At 41.1% G+C, this 17,609-nt stretch overlaps 1 protein-coding gene across 5 annotated transcripts; it reads left to right on the top strand.

Annotated features, from left to right (window-relative positions):
- Positions 1-545: 545 nt before the first annotated feature.
- On the top strand, positions 546-17,307 carry AKIRIN2 (akirin 2). 5 transcript variants are annotated; one of them, XM_021545758.4, is made up of 5 exons: positions 546-1,167; positions 11,581-11,724; positions 12,444-12,578; positions 16,243-16,314; positions 16,624-17,307. In XM_021545758.4, the coding sequence occupies exons 1-5, from the start codon at positions 963-965 to the stop codon at positions 16,632-16,634; spliced, it is 567 nt and encodes a 188-aa protein (XP_021401433.1). In that variant the 5' UTR covers positions 546-962; the 3' UTR covers positions 16,635-17,307. The 5 variants fall into 5 exon arrangements, with proteins under 5 accessions (XP_021401433.1, XP_021401429.1, XP_085430958.1 ...); XM_021545754.3 differs by having other exon boundaries at positions 12,429-12,578; XM_085574832.1 differs by lacking the exons at positions 16,243-16,314; positions 16,624-17,307 and adding an exon at positions 15,195-16,229.
- The last annotated feature ends 302 nt before the right edge of the window (positions 17,308-17,609 follow it).

Genomic DNA, 17,609 nt, shown 5'->3' with positions numbered 1-17,609 from the left:
AACTGCAAGGAAACCACTGGGTTACGCCGTGACACAGATCCCGACGTCGTGAGGCCTTTCCATGCGTGTCCTTAGCTGTCACCTCGGACTCCCGCACCCTCCCTGCTCTACCCTCACCATGGAGGCCACTAAACGCACTTTGCCCCCGATTTCACGTTCAGACAAGAGCCACGCGGACGTACATCCGCCGCCCGGCCCGCTCGACACCTGCGCTGTCAGGAGGCAGGGCAGGACAGGAGCATCGCCCCTTTTGTGTCCCCAGGTTCCGAGGGGCCCTGCCGGCCCTTCCCGAGATCCCACCGCGTCCCCATCCACACCCCAGCCCGCACCCTCCCAGGGGGGATTTAAACCAGAACCCGGAAGCCTACCCTGCCGGCGCGGTGCACGCCGGGAGCTGTAGTCCCAGCTCCCCAGAGTCCATCCTGTCTTTGAGTGGCGTGGGCCAGGACGGGAAAACCACGAGTCCCGTGAGCCTCTGCGGCGAGGGGGGTTGGCGTTTGAACCGGCGGCGTTGTTGTTGACGCCATATTGCTGGTGCGGGGGTTACGGCCGGGAGCGCCATCGCCGCCGCCATCGCCGCCGCCTGGGCCCTGCCATCGCCATCGCGCCGCATCGGCCTCCCCGCACCGCGCACCTGGGAGCGGCACCGCGTCCCTCGGCACTCCTCGTGTCCCGCCACCGGCCGCGGGCGGAATTTGTCCCGGCCGGGCAGGGCGGAGCGGGCGAGGAGAGCGGAGATCCAGCCGGACTGAACCGGGGTTGCTGCTGCCGCTGCCGGGGCGCTCCCTAGAGAGAGGCCGGCGGGGAGGCGGTGGAGGCGGCCCTGACGCAGCCGCCCCCTCCTTTCCCTTCCCTCCCCCCCAGCCCACTCCAGACAACGGGGAGGACGCCTCTGGGCAGGGCCGGCTGCTGCTGTCTCCACCGCTGCCCCTCGCTCCGAGCCCCCTTGGCCGCTCCGCGCCATGGCTTGCGGCGCCACTTTGAAAAGGACTCTGGATTTCGACCCGCTGCTGAGCCCGGCGTCACCGAAGCGAAGGCGATGTGCGCCATTGTCAGCCCCGGCCTCAGCCGCCTCCTCCTCCTTCGCCGCCGCTGCCTCCTCCCCGCAGAAATACCTGCGCATGGAGCCCTCGCCCTTCGGAGAGGTGTCGTCCCGGCTCACCACAGGTGAGGGACGCGGCGCTCCCCCCGGGGGCAGCTCGGCGGGGAGGGGGCCGGGAAGGCGGCCGGGAAGCGGGCAGGAGGAAGAGGGGGTTGGGTGGGTCTGGCGTCCCCCTCCAGCCATTTTCTGCCGGGCTGTGCGGCTGGCAGCGGCCGGGGCGATCCCTGCTCGGCTTGGCACCGAGAGACACAATAGAAATGGCCGTTTGCAGCAGGAGAGGAGGGGGGAGGAGGAGGAGGGACGGGGAGGAAGAAGGGGGGCCGGGTTGAGCCGATGCGGGCGGGTGGCCATAGGAAAGGGGTCGGTGAAGGCGGGGGGGTGAGATGAGGCTGGAGAAAGGGACCCGAGCGGCGTGGGGGATGGGAGTGCTGCTGGGGGGAAGCTCGATCTTAGGAAAGGAGGAGGCCGGTTTTTTTTTTTTTTGGTTTTTTTTTTTTTTTTCCTCCTCGTACCACGGGTGCTTAGATATGGCAAGGAGAGCCGCAGGGGCGAGTGGAGCTGCGGAAACGCTGGGGGCGGCAGGGGAGCGGGGTGCGACCGAGGTGGGGCTGGGGTCGGCAGTCGGCGGGGCCCGATCGATCCCTTCCTCGCAGCCATTATCGGTGGGTCGAGGCGGCCGCACCTCCTCCCGCTGCTCAGACATCGGGGGAGGGCGAGGGGGGCAGGGCGGGGAGGCCGGCCTGTCATCCATCACCCGCAGAACGCCAGTGGAAAAAGGCAAAAGCGAATAAAACAAAGGGGTAATCCCACTTCCCAGCTCCTTAATACGGGCTATCGTCCCGGGTAACCCATCCTGTGGTATCCTTAAAAGTTCCGTAGGAAAACCGAGCGTTAAAAGCGGTTGTGTGCAAGGGTGAGAGTTGCCTTTAGGGCAGATAAAATGGAATCGGGCGGTCTCCTGCTCTCGTTCGGGATACGCGGCGCAAGAACGAAACCCTTTTACATTCTTAAGGTGCGAGAGATGAGTCAACCGGCCGCCCCAAAAGCTCGAGGTCTGCTTGTGTACTGGTTGTCAAAAATCAACCGAGTTCTTTTTAGCAGCGAATAGGGAGAGAAGAAAGGGACGAATCTTGGTCGGGCACAAAAGATTGATTGGCCCGTGCCATGCTTAGTCCGGTGGGCAGCTTCCAGCAATGCACTCGGGGACGGTGCGGCTCGCGGCCATGAGCGGCTGTAGCGCCGAGGTATGGATGTACCCGTGTCCTTTGTGTGCAGGGGGAAAAAAAAGCCCTCTGCAGTTGTTGCAGCAGAATTCCTTCCGCTGTTCTGTTTGGTACTCCCTTTTATAACACAAGTTGGCTCCAGGGTACCAAGCACTAAGTTTGAATGTTCAAATTGCCGTTTACACGTAGGACAATGCCTTGTTTCAATATTCTTAGTTCGGAAAATGGTACCGTAGAATACACTTTTTTAGAGCTTTTAATTAAATAGTGAAAAATTGCTATGGAGGAAATATAGAGGGCATACAGAGTAAACTTGGCATCAATGCCTTGATATTTTTTTGAACCTCTAGGAAAGGATCTTGAATGAGTCAGCGGTCTGGGATGAGAGTTGTGATGGATGGCACTCCCTGCTACAGCGAGGCATTGCATGTACTTTGAAATAGATATTTAAAATCAGACCTAATTTAATTCTTTTAGAGGATAAGATTCTTTGCATGGTTTCTTTGGGGTTTGGAGAGCTTAGGTTATGAATATTTAATACAAGTATTGTCTGGCCAGTAAATATGTGTTGTTGAAAGGAGGCAAATCAGTAAAATTTTCAGAAGAGACAACCTACAGCAGTATTTGAGGTAATACCTAAGCTTCTACTCTAGCCATTCTGAAGGGCTTAAAAACTGAAATTGAGCAAATATAGGCCTCTTTGTCTCCTGAGAAAATCAGAGGTGCAGGTGGTAATCCATGTGAAAAGGTGATTTGTGTACAGACAAGGGTGTATTTTATGTATAAAAAATGTGTGTAATATAATGAAAAGTGAGACAGTAAATCAAAATGTCTCGTACAGCGCTTGAATACTCTTAAGCAAGACGTGAAGCATTTATAAGTTGTGCACGTTTACATGGGTTTTGCTTACAAGCTCCCTCTGTGGTTTCCGTTACAGAAAAAAAAAAAATCTTTATACCGTGCTGGTATAAATGCATCTGTTAATCAGCTTGCTTAGCTTTAAATTTCAGTTGAATTTGGGGATACTATAATATTGTATATATTTAATTTTGACCCTCACTGAGCAAAATAGAGCTCATAATTTTAGAGAGGCCTGTTGAAAGGTTGTGTGTGATTCATCTAATTTTGTAAATTTACCTGTGAACTAATAGTTTGCATTTTTCCTGGTAGCCCCTTGGAAGAATCATATGGTTTATTCTAGAGCTCTGTCTTAGGTTGAGGCCTAGAGTGCTGCAGAAATATATATTGCTTTCCATTGACTCTAAAATGAGTTCACGTTACCATTTCTGATGCAGATGTCTGCATAAGGGTCAGGTAAATCTTTCTGTATGTGTGAAAAGAATTCCAGTCCGATTTAAGAAGTGTTACCAAGTCATCATTTTATGTTAGTTTTTGTGTTGGGAAATTTATTAACAATAGCCAGAATTCAGTTGACTTGACTTGGGCTTTTCTCAGCCTGTTACTGTAATCCTTAGATTTCCAGCATTTAAAAAGTGCCTGTCTGAATTTTGTGTAATGAAAATTAATGTTGATATGAAAGCAGAGCTCCAGATATAAAGGACCTGATGCTCAGACTTTAAGTTCATGCTTAAACATTTTTCTTCTATCTGATACTCTGACCCGGTAGTGTTTAACTTCAGAAGGTGACCATATCAGCACCAGGACTTCTTACCACATCATTCCTCATTTCAAAAATGAATTACCCGTAAGTAGAATGTTAGAGATTGTTTGAGGGGTGTATGGAGAACTGAGAATACAGTGTGGTAGTCAGATGAGAAAACAGCTGTCTGTATAGAGTGGTCATAGACAAATAACCAATGTCTGTTGGAGAGAGGATAGGCTTATTCAAGATGAAATTTATCTCTCGCTAGAGTGTTTTAATATTTTGTGGTTATTTGAACAGCTGTTAGGTCACTTCCAGTTTCTTGGTGAATTTGGCAGCCAAACTGCAATTGTGGCTTTACAGTCTGTAGTTTCTGTGGAATTGTGCTTACTGGCTTGAGCAAACTCATGAGTATGTTTGCTGATTTTTGAATAGCATTATTTGCATGTAGAATGGTATTTTTAAAACTATGTTCACTATAAGCAGTGCAGAACATACCTGCCTGGAGTAAAACTGGTTTAGTTTTGAAAGAGTGGCTCCTCTTAAATATTTTTCTACTGCTTTAATGCTAGAGATGAGCTTTAGTTTCATGTGAGTTCTAGATATAAATGAGACTGTTCTGTGCGATCAGAATCACTGCACCTGGGTCTGGATGCTGCCTGTGTGTTATGCACACACTTGTTGGGTTTCCTCTGAAGCCCAGAGGATGCTTTTCTGTATCAAAGCTGTTAAAAGAATTCAAGGGTGAAAGGAGAAAACATTGGCAGTATTATTTCTCTGTTCCCTGTTGGATGTTTTGGAACCATTGATTGCAGTTTTACCCACATGAAAGATTGTTTGGGAATGGGGAGAAAAAAAAGAAAAAACTACACTTAATTTTTTTAAATTCAGAGGCAGGTTAGTTGTTGAAAGCTGCATGTCTGGACATTTCTGAGATTGAAGCTACAGTGGGAAATATAGTTGAAAGAAACCGGGGGGACAGAAGGGAGAAATAATTTTGATCTTTGGGATTTTAGTCTCCTAATTCCTGGTACATAGAAACACTGAAGACAGACTGAGATCACAAGGTTTTTTTCCACACTTCATCCAGAACCAGAGGTTAACTTCAAAGACCTCTATGGAGTCAAAAAGGATGAAGTAATTTAAAAGTCCGCAGACTTTATCACATGCAGCTTTCCTCCATCTGAAACATTCATCTGCTTCAGCACTTCCCCAGTAACTAACGTTGCAAACTAAAAACCAGAGTGGGCGGGGCTTTTGAGAACAGGCCTCTCATGAGGGACTCTTTACAAACAGAAGGTAGATAAATTTGCCTTTAGTATGTCCTTTTTCTTCCACAGAAAAGTCTGGAAAGAGATTGATGTATTTGACACAGTTTTTCAAAGTTAATGCTAGAATATGTCTTTGACCTTTTTGAATAGGAAGAACTGTTAGTCTTCCCTGCAGGCTGTCCTCCTATGACCTTTGAGTTGCCCTCTCGAGCAAACTGAACTACTTCTGTCTAAAACTTGGTCAGGCAATGGCCAAGCATAGGTTTGGCTTTAAATGAACAGATCCAGTGGCTTTGTAATTTGACACATTAGTAGTGCTGCATTTCTTTCTGCTTAATTTCTGTTTTGTTAACTTATCCATATGTGTATTTCTTGCTAAATTGTCTCGGTGAAATGCCAAGTTTCTCATTGCGCTCCAGGATTGCAGAAATCATTTGATTTTAGAAAACAAAACATTCCCACCCCTTAAAAAAAGGCTCATAATGGCTGCATCTGGACTTCATGATTTAATTTATATGAGAAATTTCTGTATAGATGCCTGTGGTGACTATAAATGTTAAGTACCCTTGGTTGTAGATGTCATAAAATGTTGAAGCTTTTTTTTTTTTTTTTTTTTTTGTTTCAGTGGCAAGTCTGATAAATGCAGTGTGGCAATTTTTTATGTGAAGGGAAAGATCTAATTGCTGTGTCTAATAAATTTTGCATTGCTTGATTTATTTTTCATTCCTCAATCCCTTGATCAGGAGAACTGGGACTTCCTGAAATAATACATTTGCAGAATGAGCTAATGCATATGTGAACATCCAGCTTGTGGGATGTTGTGGGATCAGCCTGAAACCTGGAGTAACTGGATCTCCTGAGGTGGCCTGCTCTGTGCCCCAGTCTTTGGCAAGGTGCTTCTGTCCATTCTGTAGCTATAGCCAGTGACTATGAAGTGTCAGCATGTACCTGTTGTCAGTGTTTTCTCTCTGGCTTAGAGCGTGCTCCTATGAGGCGTTTCCAAAAGTACACATTCTGTTACTAACCTGTTAACATGCCTAATTGAGAAGCATAAGTGGAGTGGTTGACATCTGAGACCAAAGCAAGAGAGCAAGAGGAATATTCGGGTTGTTATAATTTCTGTCTCTGCCAGAGTTCCCTGGTTACGTAGGAAAAAACCCTGAGGAATACCTTTATCCATTGCTTTGCTGCAGTGCTGCCTTTACGGGTAACTGGCATCTTAAAATTACCAGTGTATGTAAGTAGTTCGTGGGGAGACCAAAAGTGGGAATGTGGTAACATCAGCTAGGTGTTGAATAAGGTTGGAGGCCTGATGGAAATGTTATAGGTTAATTTGAAGTAGGACAGTGGAGCAGTTCTGCTTTAACAGAAGCTGAAATCCCTAAAGATGTATGCCACTGACATCAGGATGGCATTTGATTGATTACTTAGAAAAATCTCAGGCATGGTTCAAGTTTGAATGCATACATTGAATGGTGACATTGCCAACTGAAACCTGAGCTAAAGGTTCCATTTTAGGCCTGGAAGACTGCTACTCTGATTTCAATGCATTGAGTCGCCTTCCTGTGTGTTTTCCTTAATTTTCCTTTAGCTAAATGAGAGAAGTCAGGAACTGTGATGAGAGATGGATAGTTTAAAAATCAAGCCCAAAGTAGAATGTCCTTCAGGTGAAACAATCAGCACCTTCATAGTAGATAAGCAATTATTTAAATTGAGAAAATAATTGTTTGCCTTTTTAACTTTCTAAGTTGAACTGCTGTTTCCTTTGTACACAATTTCTCAGTAATTACAGGTCAGGGTGAAGTAATTAGATGGCAGAATTTTGAAAAATACTAACTTCTTGTCATGAATTAAAGAAAGTAGGAAGACTGCTTTGTAATCCATTAGTGTGACAATCATATTTGAGATGTCAAACTTGAAGTCTAATTTGCCCTGTTCATATTTCATCCTCTCCATTCGGAAATCTTCGTTCTCCAAATGGCATCTCAAGTTCTGAAAGATCTTAATGCAGAATTAAAAGAACCTGTGTATTTAACTTCATGCTCTCAGTACACAGCTCTGGATAATGAAAGAGTATCCATGTATTTCATTACATTTGGGTATATTTGACTGAATCCCTAATGATTTTTGTGGTTCTGGTGAGACAATAGCAGTCTCCTTCTGAAGGAGAAGGGGGACATAAAACAGGTTATTGCGTAATTGGTAGAGATTCACAGTCATGTTGAATTTGAAATGCTATTTATGAAGTACTAATTCATTTTGATGTGGCTTTTTCTTGCTGTCACACCAAATTCGCAAGTCTGATTCTCACTTTCAGCACTCTGCCTGGTGTTTCCTGTTAAATAGCTCTGCGCTTTCAGAGGCATCTGTAACCAGTAGGAAACACTGAGCACACGGGGTAGACTGAAATTACAAAGAAACTGAGGATAGGCCACAGTGATGTGTGTTTCATCATATTAAATATATTCCTTTTGTAATCTCAGATCAATTCTTGTCTGATGTACAATATCTGATTTGAACTTCAGTGTATGTTCAAGATGGATATAAAAGCTTTTATTTAAAATATCTAATAAGTTGTGATATATGTGATACAAGTTCTCACTTAAATTTTATAGTCTTGGAGAGGGTGACAGTAGATTTTTTTAATAAGTGTACTTTCAGATTCTAAGATTTTACATGTAAAATAATTAAAATGCATGTCATTGTTTTAAAGGACAATTTGGGCCTCCACACTGAGGCACATAAAACTGTGCTGTGTTTGACACCAATTCAGTGCACATTTTAAGTCAGTTGTACACTGCAGAGAGAACAGTCAGAACTAATTGGAAGCCAGAGAAGTTAAAAAACTGAACTTGAAAAAGCAGGAAGGTTTTCTGGAAGCAAAAGTATGTTGGATCTACTGCGTCTAAGCTTTGTTTAACTGGGTCAAAGTTTTAAAATTCTTTACAGTTAGATGTCTGCTGTATAGTATTGGTGGTGTTCAGAAGGTGTATGGTTTGCACTACCTTAATATTTCATGGCTTCCTGCAAGTTCTGAGATGCTATAAAAATATGTTAATATATTTGTGTGGAATTACAAAACAGAACAGTAAATGAGAGAAGTAACTTGGTGCATTTAAGTAGTTTTTCTTATTGTATTAGATTATTTTAATTTGGCTCTCAGATTTTAATTTAAAATGAGTCATAAATATTTGCAGGCTTACATTTCACTTCAAACAGAAGTAGTTTTAAGTCTTAAGATTTTATGCTACTGTAGGTTAATAAGAATGTCTACTTAGTCTTTGCTGATATAAAAATGTGCCTGCTTTATTTGAAACACTCCTGGTCTCATCGTTCATGTGAGATGTCAGTGAAAGTTTGAGGCTATGTTAAACTTGGATTTCTTAACTGTTAATCTCCATTTTATTAGTGGTAGAAATAGGGAAGTATGAGATGAGTCAGTCTTCTTGCCTGCTATCGGCAAGGTGCTGAGTATGCTTTACAGTCCAGTTCTCTGTGCTGAGAAGTTGTGCCTTAAATCTTCTAAGTTAGTCTGAATAGAGGAATACCATTTACCAAACCACGTTATGGGCAAGCTTAGCAAGTGTTCAGTCAGTGCTCAACATTTCAGGCTTTTTTCTCCTCGATGCAGTTTGCAGTGTAGTCAATGTCATGTTTAAATAGTCCTTTCTCTTAAACTTTGCTTGGTTCTATACCTTCAGCTGAAGTCATAGTAATGCTAACTGTTAAAAGTGATTTTGTCAGGATGGGGATCTCCCAGATCTGTCAGTAGTGTTTCTTGAGGTTTTTGATTTTTACAGCAAGATTTCAAGGTGGCAATTTAAAAAGTGTTGCCAAATTACAAGTAGATGAAATTGCTGTGATATCATTGAGACTTCTTGTCCACAATTCAGTATAATTTAGAATAGAATCGTGTCCCTGGTGCACAAATCTTGTTTTTCTGTAACTAGTTGTTACTGTTTTCCCAAAGTCCACACCTGATTTCTCTACCTCCTCTTCCCTGTTTCTCCCACACACTCCTCCTTGCTTTTGTTCCTTCTGTCCTGGCTGGTATTTTAACATTTTCTCTAAATTATTCCTTGTTTACTTTCTAGGTTTTGTTAGGAGTGGAGGAGATATGGCATATGATTATTGATTTAACTCTTGCAGTTTCATCAGTTGACCAGAGTCCATTTTGTCCTTAGTGATTTTGGTGGTTAATGTGGTATGAGAATGTTTCTGCAAAAAGATAAAAGAAAGGAGAACTGTAGAAAATATTTTCAAGTTGTTGCACTTGAAATTTGGCTGATTTTTTTTGCAGTTCACATGGAGTTCAGAAAGCATGGCCAGGACAAAGTAGTCATCATGAAGGCTGGTCATGGTCCATTAGGTTCTTCAGTTAATACAAATGCAATGTGAATATGTGCAGTCATGTTTCTCATAGTGTAAACATGCTTTAGGACAGATGATCACATGAGCTAATTGGGTTCCCATTCAGAATTATTCAGTATCACTGGAGCCAGAGCAGTAGCTGATTTTGAGGAGAAGTATTGTTCTGCCACCGTAATGCCACTGAGTATAAATATTGTTAGGCCTCTCTGAGTGATGTGTGTATGCACATGATCAGCTTTGCATGGAATTCTATTTAATTTTGGAAGCCTGGCTGCATCTTGGTTTAACATGATTTATGTGCTTTGGTGCTGTACAGGAGTGTTTGTATCTTGTCCTACAGAAAGTATGAATCCTCCATTCCCCCACACCACTTTCTTGTGGTTTTGACTCTTAATTTACCTGCTGTGCTTTTTTATTACTGTTTTATTACTGTCTTCTGCATTTGCTGCTTTTTTGAACCATATTACTGACCTCCCATTAGAGAGTTGAAAATTTTACAGCTGCAGGCTTGGGACTGAAAAGATATGAAGTCCTTAATCAATGGACAAAATCCAAGAAGTTCTTTTGCTGGCACTCCTGTTGACTCAAAACAGTTTTCTCTCTTTTTATAAATTGGAAATCTCTAGACTGACTCGTGGAATTGAACCATGTCAGTATTTAAACATTGAACTGAGAATTGTTAAGTGTTTGCTTCCACTTGGTCTAGCAGAGGCTTCAGCCAGTGTCTGAAGAAGGTGGTAGCTGAAGTTTCCTGCATCACATGGTTCCTTATTAGAAATGTTCAGATATGGAACCTCAGTAGCATATGGATTACCAGATGAAATTTGGTTTAAGTTTTCATGGTATTGTATTGGCAAAATGTGACAGAAATAGGAAGGGTCTGAGTGGAGTCCTTTGTAACTTGAACATGATTATGTGAATTTATATGTACCTGAGTTTTGGAAAGTTGTTGTTGCTAAAAAGTCTAGAAGTGTCATTGAAAGCCAGTTGGGCAATTTTTTCTTGAAGCATTTGAGCATTTAAAAGTAAGAGTTCTCATAAAGGATGAGAATCTTTGGAAATTTTTTTATGGGAAGAAATTTTAAAAAAAATCCCTTTTTTTCTTGAATATTTTACATTACCAGGGGATATGCAGTTAGGCCATTGATGCACCTGAGAGCCATTTGGCATGTAGAATTTCAGAGAGAAGACACACAGATTGGTAGTTCCTGTTGCAAGGATTAGTTGATTCCTTACGATTCTATAGTGGAGATGTGTTTATTAAAATAACTTGCTGTACTTTATTAATTGCAGTCAAAAGCTGTGCTGCATATTGCCATACTCCTTTAAAAGAGACTGTTGGTCCATCTACTGTATTTTATTTGGATAAATTTGAGACTGTCAAAAATGTTGTGGAAGGCTTTTGTATTTTTCCTGTCAGTTTCCAGCTCTTTGTATTTTAAGCAGTAGGTACTTAATGCATATTGTCTAGATTGTGTTTTCCTCTTCACTGTGCTGCCTGTAGACATTCAGCCCACAGAGCGGAATGGCAGTTCATGTGGATGTTTTATTCGAGTGTCTTGTTACTCTTAACTCTTTGAGTGATAAATGCTGTGTGGGAGTGAAAGATTAAATTAAAGATTAAATATATGAAACAAGGATAATTAATACCAGTATAAGTTTTATAGCCAAATTTTTATCCATGCACGTTGTATCATTCCTAAATTTTAGGATGCTGGGGTTTTTTTGTTAGCAGTACTCTGGTACCAATGCCTCACCTTAAATAAGAATATTTTTGCTAGTGTTCTCCTGGTGGAAACAGCCTGGGTTACCTTTCTTTTAATCAGATTAATGGTTTTACGTCTTAGGTAAAACAATGTTTTTGCAGGTCATACTTTAAGAGTGTCTATCCATTATTATGTACTATTTATCTACAGCATTTGATGTTTAAGTGGAAATCAAGCAAAATGGTGAAATGTAAAGATAATTATTTTAGGGTTGTTTGTTTTTGTTGGTTTTTTCCCCTTTTAGAACAAATTCTGTACAACATAAAACAGGAGTACAAACGCATGCAGAAGAGAAGACATTTAGAAAATAGCTTCCAGCAGACAGATCCTTGTTGTTCTACTGATGCACAGCCACATGCATTTCTCCTCACTGGACCAGCTTTGCCAGGTACTCAGATAATTCTGTGTAATTTTCCTATGTTTTCTTAGACCCTACTTATGTAAACAACTTTTTCTAGTTACTTGGAGGTTTATGGCACCTTCTCACCAGTTACTGTTGTTTTTTGGCCATCAATTGTGTGTAATTCTGCTATATTCTGTTATTCTGTCAGATTCCATTTGAGTAAATAGTTCTCCCTGTTGCCTGTCGTGTTATGACACATTCCCACTAGTTACTGCTGCTTATTTTGGCAGTAATGGCATTGGTTTGGGAGATAGGTTTTCATTTTAAAAATGGGTCAGGCAAAAATGGCACTGTTTTCAGGAGACCATCCTGCCTGCTCTGTCACTGGTACTGTAATAGGCTTTTGCAGAGCAGCTGTCTAGGCACCAATATACTGTACTATAATTTTTATATAAAGTAGAAACTTAAATTTGTATGTGGCAACTGCCATGTAAATGGTGTTTGTAGTGTTTGTGTGATGTTCTTGGGGCTTTGATGATTGTGTGTGTTGTCCATTGCTGATGTCTTCCTTTTTGAGCATCCAGTTCTGCTTCAGTAATAATTTGTAGGATCAAATAGCAGAGAAATTAATCTTCAAATGTTTTGTAAAGTTCCTTTAAATGAAAAAGGTGTGAAGAAACCTGATTATAAAAAAATGGTTCTGATGTACTTGTAATTGTAAATTGGTATGCCCAAATATTTATTCTTAGGTACTTCATCTGCAGCATCATCACCATTGAAAAAAGAACAGCCCCTGTTTACTCTCAGACAAGTTGGAATGATCTGTGAACGTTTGCTGAAAGAACGTGAAGAGAAAATCCGTGAAGAGTATGAAGAAATTTTGACCACAAAACTTGCAGGTATCTTACAGTTCAGAATGATACGTCAGAGTGAATTTGAAAGCTTAAAACTTCTCTTGTTTTTGTTATAGTGTGTGTTTTTTTTCTGACCTAACCTGGTGAAGGAATGGGGTTGCATACATGACAGAAAAAATGATGGTTACCCCCTTTGATAGGTTTTTTCCCTTCTGTGCTGCTTTGGATAGAAAGTATGACTCTTAGTTATTACTACTCAGTGCAGACAGTGGTTTTATTTCAGTTAGAACTTTCTCTTGCTATTTTGTGTCTGAATTGACAGTTTCACTTTTTTTTTTTTCCTCCTTCTTCAGAGGGACTGCCTTTAGAGCTCTTTTTGAAGGCCTTTTTTTTTTTTTGTTTTTTCCTGTTTGGGAACTGACTTCCTTTTTCTGGAATTTGGCAAGATGACAGTACCTAAGATTTCCCTTTCTCTTCCCAGTACTCACCATTACACTGCTGCCAGCAGTGTTTGGTATCTGCTTGAGAGTCCATTCAACCGTTTTTCTGATGTTCCATGTTGAATTCTTATACAATTCAGCTGAAATTCTAGGCACCTGAAGCCAGCTTATCTTTCCATAAAGATCATGCTAATGTCAGCATTGTAAACAGGACCTTTCTTCAGTTTTTGAGGTCCTTTACTTCTAAGCCTCTTGCTAGCATTTGAGCACTTAAAATTCATGTGTATTCAGAGGTAGGTGCTTTCATAGTATGATTTGGAGTCTAATTTAATATTTAGTGTGATAAAAATGAAAATCTGAGCACACTGTTCTGCAGACGTGCTTTTGAATACCTACAGCTGTCCTGCTTCCCACCTGAAAACACATCAGAATTAAAGTTGGCAGGTCTCTTCAGGTGGGAATAAAACCTTTTACAGGCATGCGCATGCAGAAGGTCACCAGGCTTGTGGGTTGCTTGTGATAGTGTTGTCTCTGCACCCAAGATTCTGTTCATGTTCTGCACTTGCCGATCTGCCACTCTGTGTAAGAAATTGCTGTAGTTCTATGTCCCTCTTAAAGCTGCATCTATTTAAAACTATAATTAATGCCGTGAATACTTCTGCTGCTTTGGGTCTGGTGTTCCATTTCAGGGTTGTTCTTTATTATAACCTGCTTCAGCCTGATGAATTAGGACTCTAGAACTTTTTCTGCTCATTTATATATGTTAGGAATTGGGTCATTTCTTGTATTTTCTTAAATGCATTTCATTTAGCAGGGTTCATAACTATTTGAAGACCAGATAGATTTACTTTTGTTCCAGACAATTTTAGAGTACAAGCTTGTAGTTCTTTACAAACAGGAAGCCCCTCTGATAAGTTCCTTACATGTGCTCTGTCTCTCAGTCCCAAAGGGAGCATTGTCTGGTTTGTTTTTGGGAAAGGGAGGGGATTGAATTCTATCTGGGAGTTGTGGTTTAGTGAGATGATTTAGGTTTACTTGTTCTTACCATAGTGCTCACCAAAAGAGCAATTAGGAAGATCATGCTACTGCATCACGTATATTGAGCCGGTAATATATTTTTGATCTTGCACGAGAATTTAAAGACTGACAAAAGAATTTAGAAATTCCCTACATGGAAGGCCAGTTATTGTTGTCTGCTGACAGAATGGTTATATCCTTTTCTAAACTTTGTGCAGTAAGGTGATACTCCTTGTTACCAAAGTGAAGTCAAAGGAAAGGTAACTGGAAATTCCACAATACATCTCAGTTGAATAGCTTCTTTCAAATGACTTAACTGAATGTTTGTATCTCGGGTATTTTCTGAGAGTTGTCATGTAGGTAGTTAGCTAAATAGTGCCTATTCTTTCCTTCTTCCACGTTCTTTGCAAGCAGAGTTGCTTTTCATGCAGAGTAAATGTTTGGTAAATGGAAGACTCTGGTCTTTGTAATGCCCTGATTTCTCTTCCTGCCTCTGTTACCTGAAACTGCTGTGTTAGCACAAACTTGGTTTTGCAAGAGCGTTAACAAAACATTACCTTGAAAAGTTTAAAACAATCTCTGAAAAATGGCTTTTTATGGTATTGTAATTGTATTTGTGTTCATGTCATTTAGCCACCCAACTTAAAGTAGTTAGGATGTATATGATACAGTGATGTAAGTATTTGTGCAGTGTTCACTTGAATTCTCAAGTAGTTAACTGTAGGCTGCTCCTACCTTTGAATTGCTTAATTTCTGAATCTGAATGTCACAAATATGGGGCTTTTCAGTAACTGGATTTTTAAAAATTTGGCAAAGCCATAGTTCTAACTAAGATGAAGTTACAAAGCAGCTGTGTATGCTGACTCCGCCTTTATAGAAGAACATTTGCAAGGTCGATTCTGGCTTTCAGTGTATACTTGTAGGAAAAGTTCTAGTTGGTGTTACTTTCTGAAGCGGTTTCAGTGCACTAGATCCTTCAGTCTGCTCTTTGTGTTATTTTGTTTTTTGGCTGAAGTTCTCGCATGGCTGCTGAAAAGCCACTGGTCAGAACTGCAGTGAAATGGGTCCTGCTTGTGGGCAGAGGGCAGCTGGCCACCGTGACCACAGGCTCCCTTGGTCAGGGATGAATGTCCTTACATCTTTGGGTCCGCTCCGGTCTTTGCTGCACTACTTGCTGATTACTGATACCCTGTTTACTTCAAAGGTGAAGCTCATCCCTGCAAGAGGATGGGGACTTTATTGGGGCAAACCTGTGGGACTAGGAACCACTACAAATCTAACTGCATTTTTGGTTGAAGATTGCCTTCTTTGACCTTGCCCTTTTCTCAGAACACCCCACATTGCTGCACATGTATTTTTCCACAAGGGAGGAAGGGGAATGGAGAGGAGCGGCATCTGGTAGATATTACTCTCCTTGTTCAATTTCCTAATTCTGAAAGGTGATATCCTGCTGATGAGTGCAGTATTAAAACTGAATAAAATATTCTGAATGTATTTGTTTGTATGTGTGTATAGAAGGAATAACCTTTCTGGGAAATAACAGCGCTTAGTTAAAAGCCAAGTATGTTTCATATCAAAATTTCAGATGACATACTAACCATTTTCATGCAGTCCACAGTCAAGTATATGTCTCCCATAGCGGCTACTTTGTGATTAGAATTTCTCAAAAGTTAGTCAATTAGCATTTCATCCTTTTAGTTTCTTGTTTCCTTTTGATTTTCTGGCAGTCAGCAAATAGAATTTTTAACTTTTTAGCAAATCCCTTTCCTGTACTTTTGTGTTTCCATTTCATTAAATTAATTTTCTTACATTTGGTAGTGGTAGGAGCAGACAAATTATGTTTCTAACCCTAGCACTGACCTTTATGTCATGTTTTCCTTAACTGCTCTGCCCCCATTATGGATCTGTAAAATGGGCACACTTCATTTCTTCAAAATATGACGTGTGCTACTTAGCAGCTCTGAGGTATATTGAGGTCTTTGTTATGTGCAGCATAATTCTCTTTGAGTTTACTGCCATCTTTCTCATTTACACAAGTTTGTAAGGGAGAGTCTTTTGATTAAGGGGACATTGGCTGAATTGTTCTGGAGGATAAAAAAGAAGTGGCAGCTATGAACTGTATTAAGTTATTTAAAACTACTGCTAATTTGGTCTGTGTTTAACTTGTGTGGTTTATGTGTATAAAAATTAGCCCTGAGTATTCTTCTAGATTTAAACTTAATACTAATACTTGTTACATTTCATCCTTGCAGAACAATATGACGCATTTGTGAAGTTCACGCATGATCAGATCATGCGACGATATGGAGAACAGCCTGCCAGTTGTGAGTATCTCTTTCTTCTGGTCCCTGTAGCAGCATTGAATTACCAAGTGTTCAATAATTTAAATGGCCATTGTTTGCTGTTAAGCTGCAAGGCCCCAAGGTAAAATACCCGAAATTGAGAATATGGAATATTGAGGTTGAAAGGGAGGTGTGAGAGAAAATGCAGCTTGTGTTTAAAACATCTAGACCTGGTTTTCCATAGCATGCTGGGGTTTTAGTTTTGAAACCAGTTTTGATAATACCATAGAAGGTTTGCACAGAGCTTATACTTGTTACTGCTGTCATTAACTCTTTTTTTTCTCTTTCCAGATGTTTCATGAATCACACTTTCTGCATATGTGGGCTGCCCTATACACCCTCTTTTATTGTTGCAAGCTATCCCAGTAAAGACTTGCAGCAATGCCATATTTTTTCCCCCCTGTGAACACAGGTTATTTCAAGCTTTTGTCAGTGGCAACCACTCTTATGCAGCAACTGGTTTTGGAGTGCTCCCTGATGTCAGTACCACCTGGATGTGGACCTTTGCTACCTGTAATAATACCAGTGGCCTCATTTGCTGTATCATTACGATTTGGCTTCTTATGTTAATAAGTTTGAAAAAGTAAAGGATTAAAGCTGGTGTTCTAGAAGTTGCCCTTCACTGGTTGTGTAAATAAAAATGTAGAATGACACTTCTGACTGAAGTTAGTGTGGTTTTCATAACTGTGCACTACAACAGAGCTGTAATCACAGTTAAGTTAGAATGTAATCCCAGGACAATTTTAAGCAAATAGCCCACAGTACTGCCTGTGAAATAGTGAAGGAGGGCATTTCTGTATTCCATGACTTTTTTGGGGGTTAAGAATGGGTTTATATGATTTCTCATTTTTGTAGTTTTTATTTATTCTATCAGTCTTTAACAAATGTTTATTGCTGCAATTTTTCAGTGTATCATTGTTTTACTGCCCTTGTAGTACTGGAATTTAGTTGGAAGAATAAAACATTTACTTCTAATCTGTTTGTTTTTAATATGCAGGTGGAACTTTTGCTGTGTATGAATAAACTTAAATCTGAGTGTTTAAATGAAAACTTTATTTACTAGCAATAGTGGGTGGGTCAGTTCTAGATCAGGAGAAGGAGGTGGATTAAAATCTCAGGTCATTCTTCTGAGGCAAGAGAAATCTTCCTTAGATAGGCTGTAATGTTTCATGTTGAGGAAGCATGTTTGGTACAGAGTGGACACAAAACTGGTGATGTAACTTGCTGTAGCTGCACTTGCCTTTCTTCAGATTTTAGTCACATATGAAAGGAAATCT

Source organism: Lonchura striata, chromosome 3 (assembly GCF_050655825.1).
Source record: "Lonchura striata isolate lonStrDom1 chromosome 3, ASM5065582v1, whole genome shotgun sequence".
Lineage (NCBI taxonomy): Eukaryota > Metazoa > Chordata > Aves > Passeriformes > Estrildidae > Lonchura > Lonchura striata.
The sequence above is the reverse complement of the archived record's forward strand: the minus strand, read 5'-3'. Positions and strand labels throughout refer to the sequence as shown.

What these genes read in the sequence shown, in the direction of transcription:
- AKIRIN2 (XM_085574831.1), top strand. Translation starts at nt 963, where the DNA reads ATGGCTTGCGGCGCCACTTTGAAAAGGACTCTGGATTTCGACCCGCTG. An exon ending in CACTGGACCAGCTTTGCCAG is followed by an intron (nt 11,725 to 12,428) that starts GTACTCAGATAA and finishes ATTTATTCTTAG; the next exon opens with GTACTTCATCTGCAGCATCA. An exon ending in TTTGACCACAAAACTTGCAG is followed by an intron (nt 12,579 to 15,194) that starts GTATCTTACAGT and finishes TTTACTTCAAAG; the next exon opens with GTGAAGCTCATCCCTGCAAG.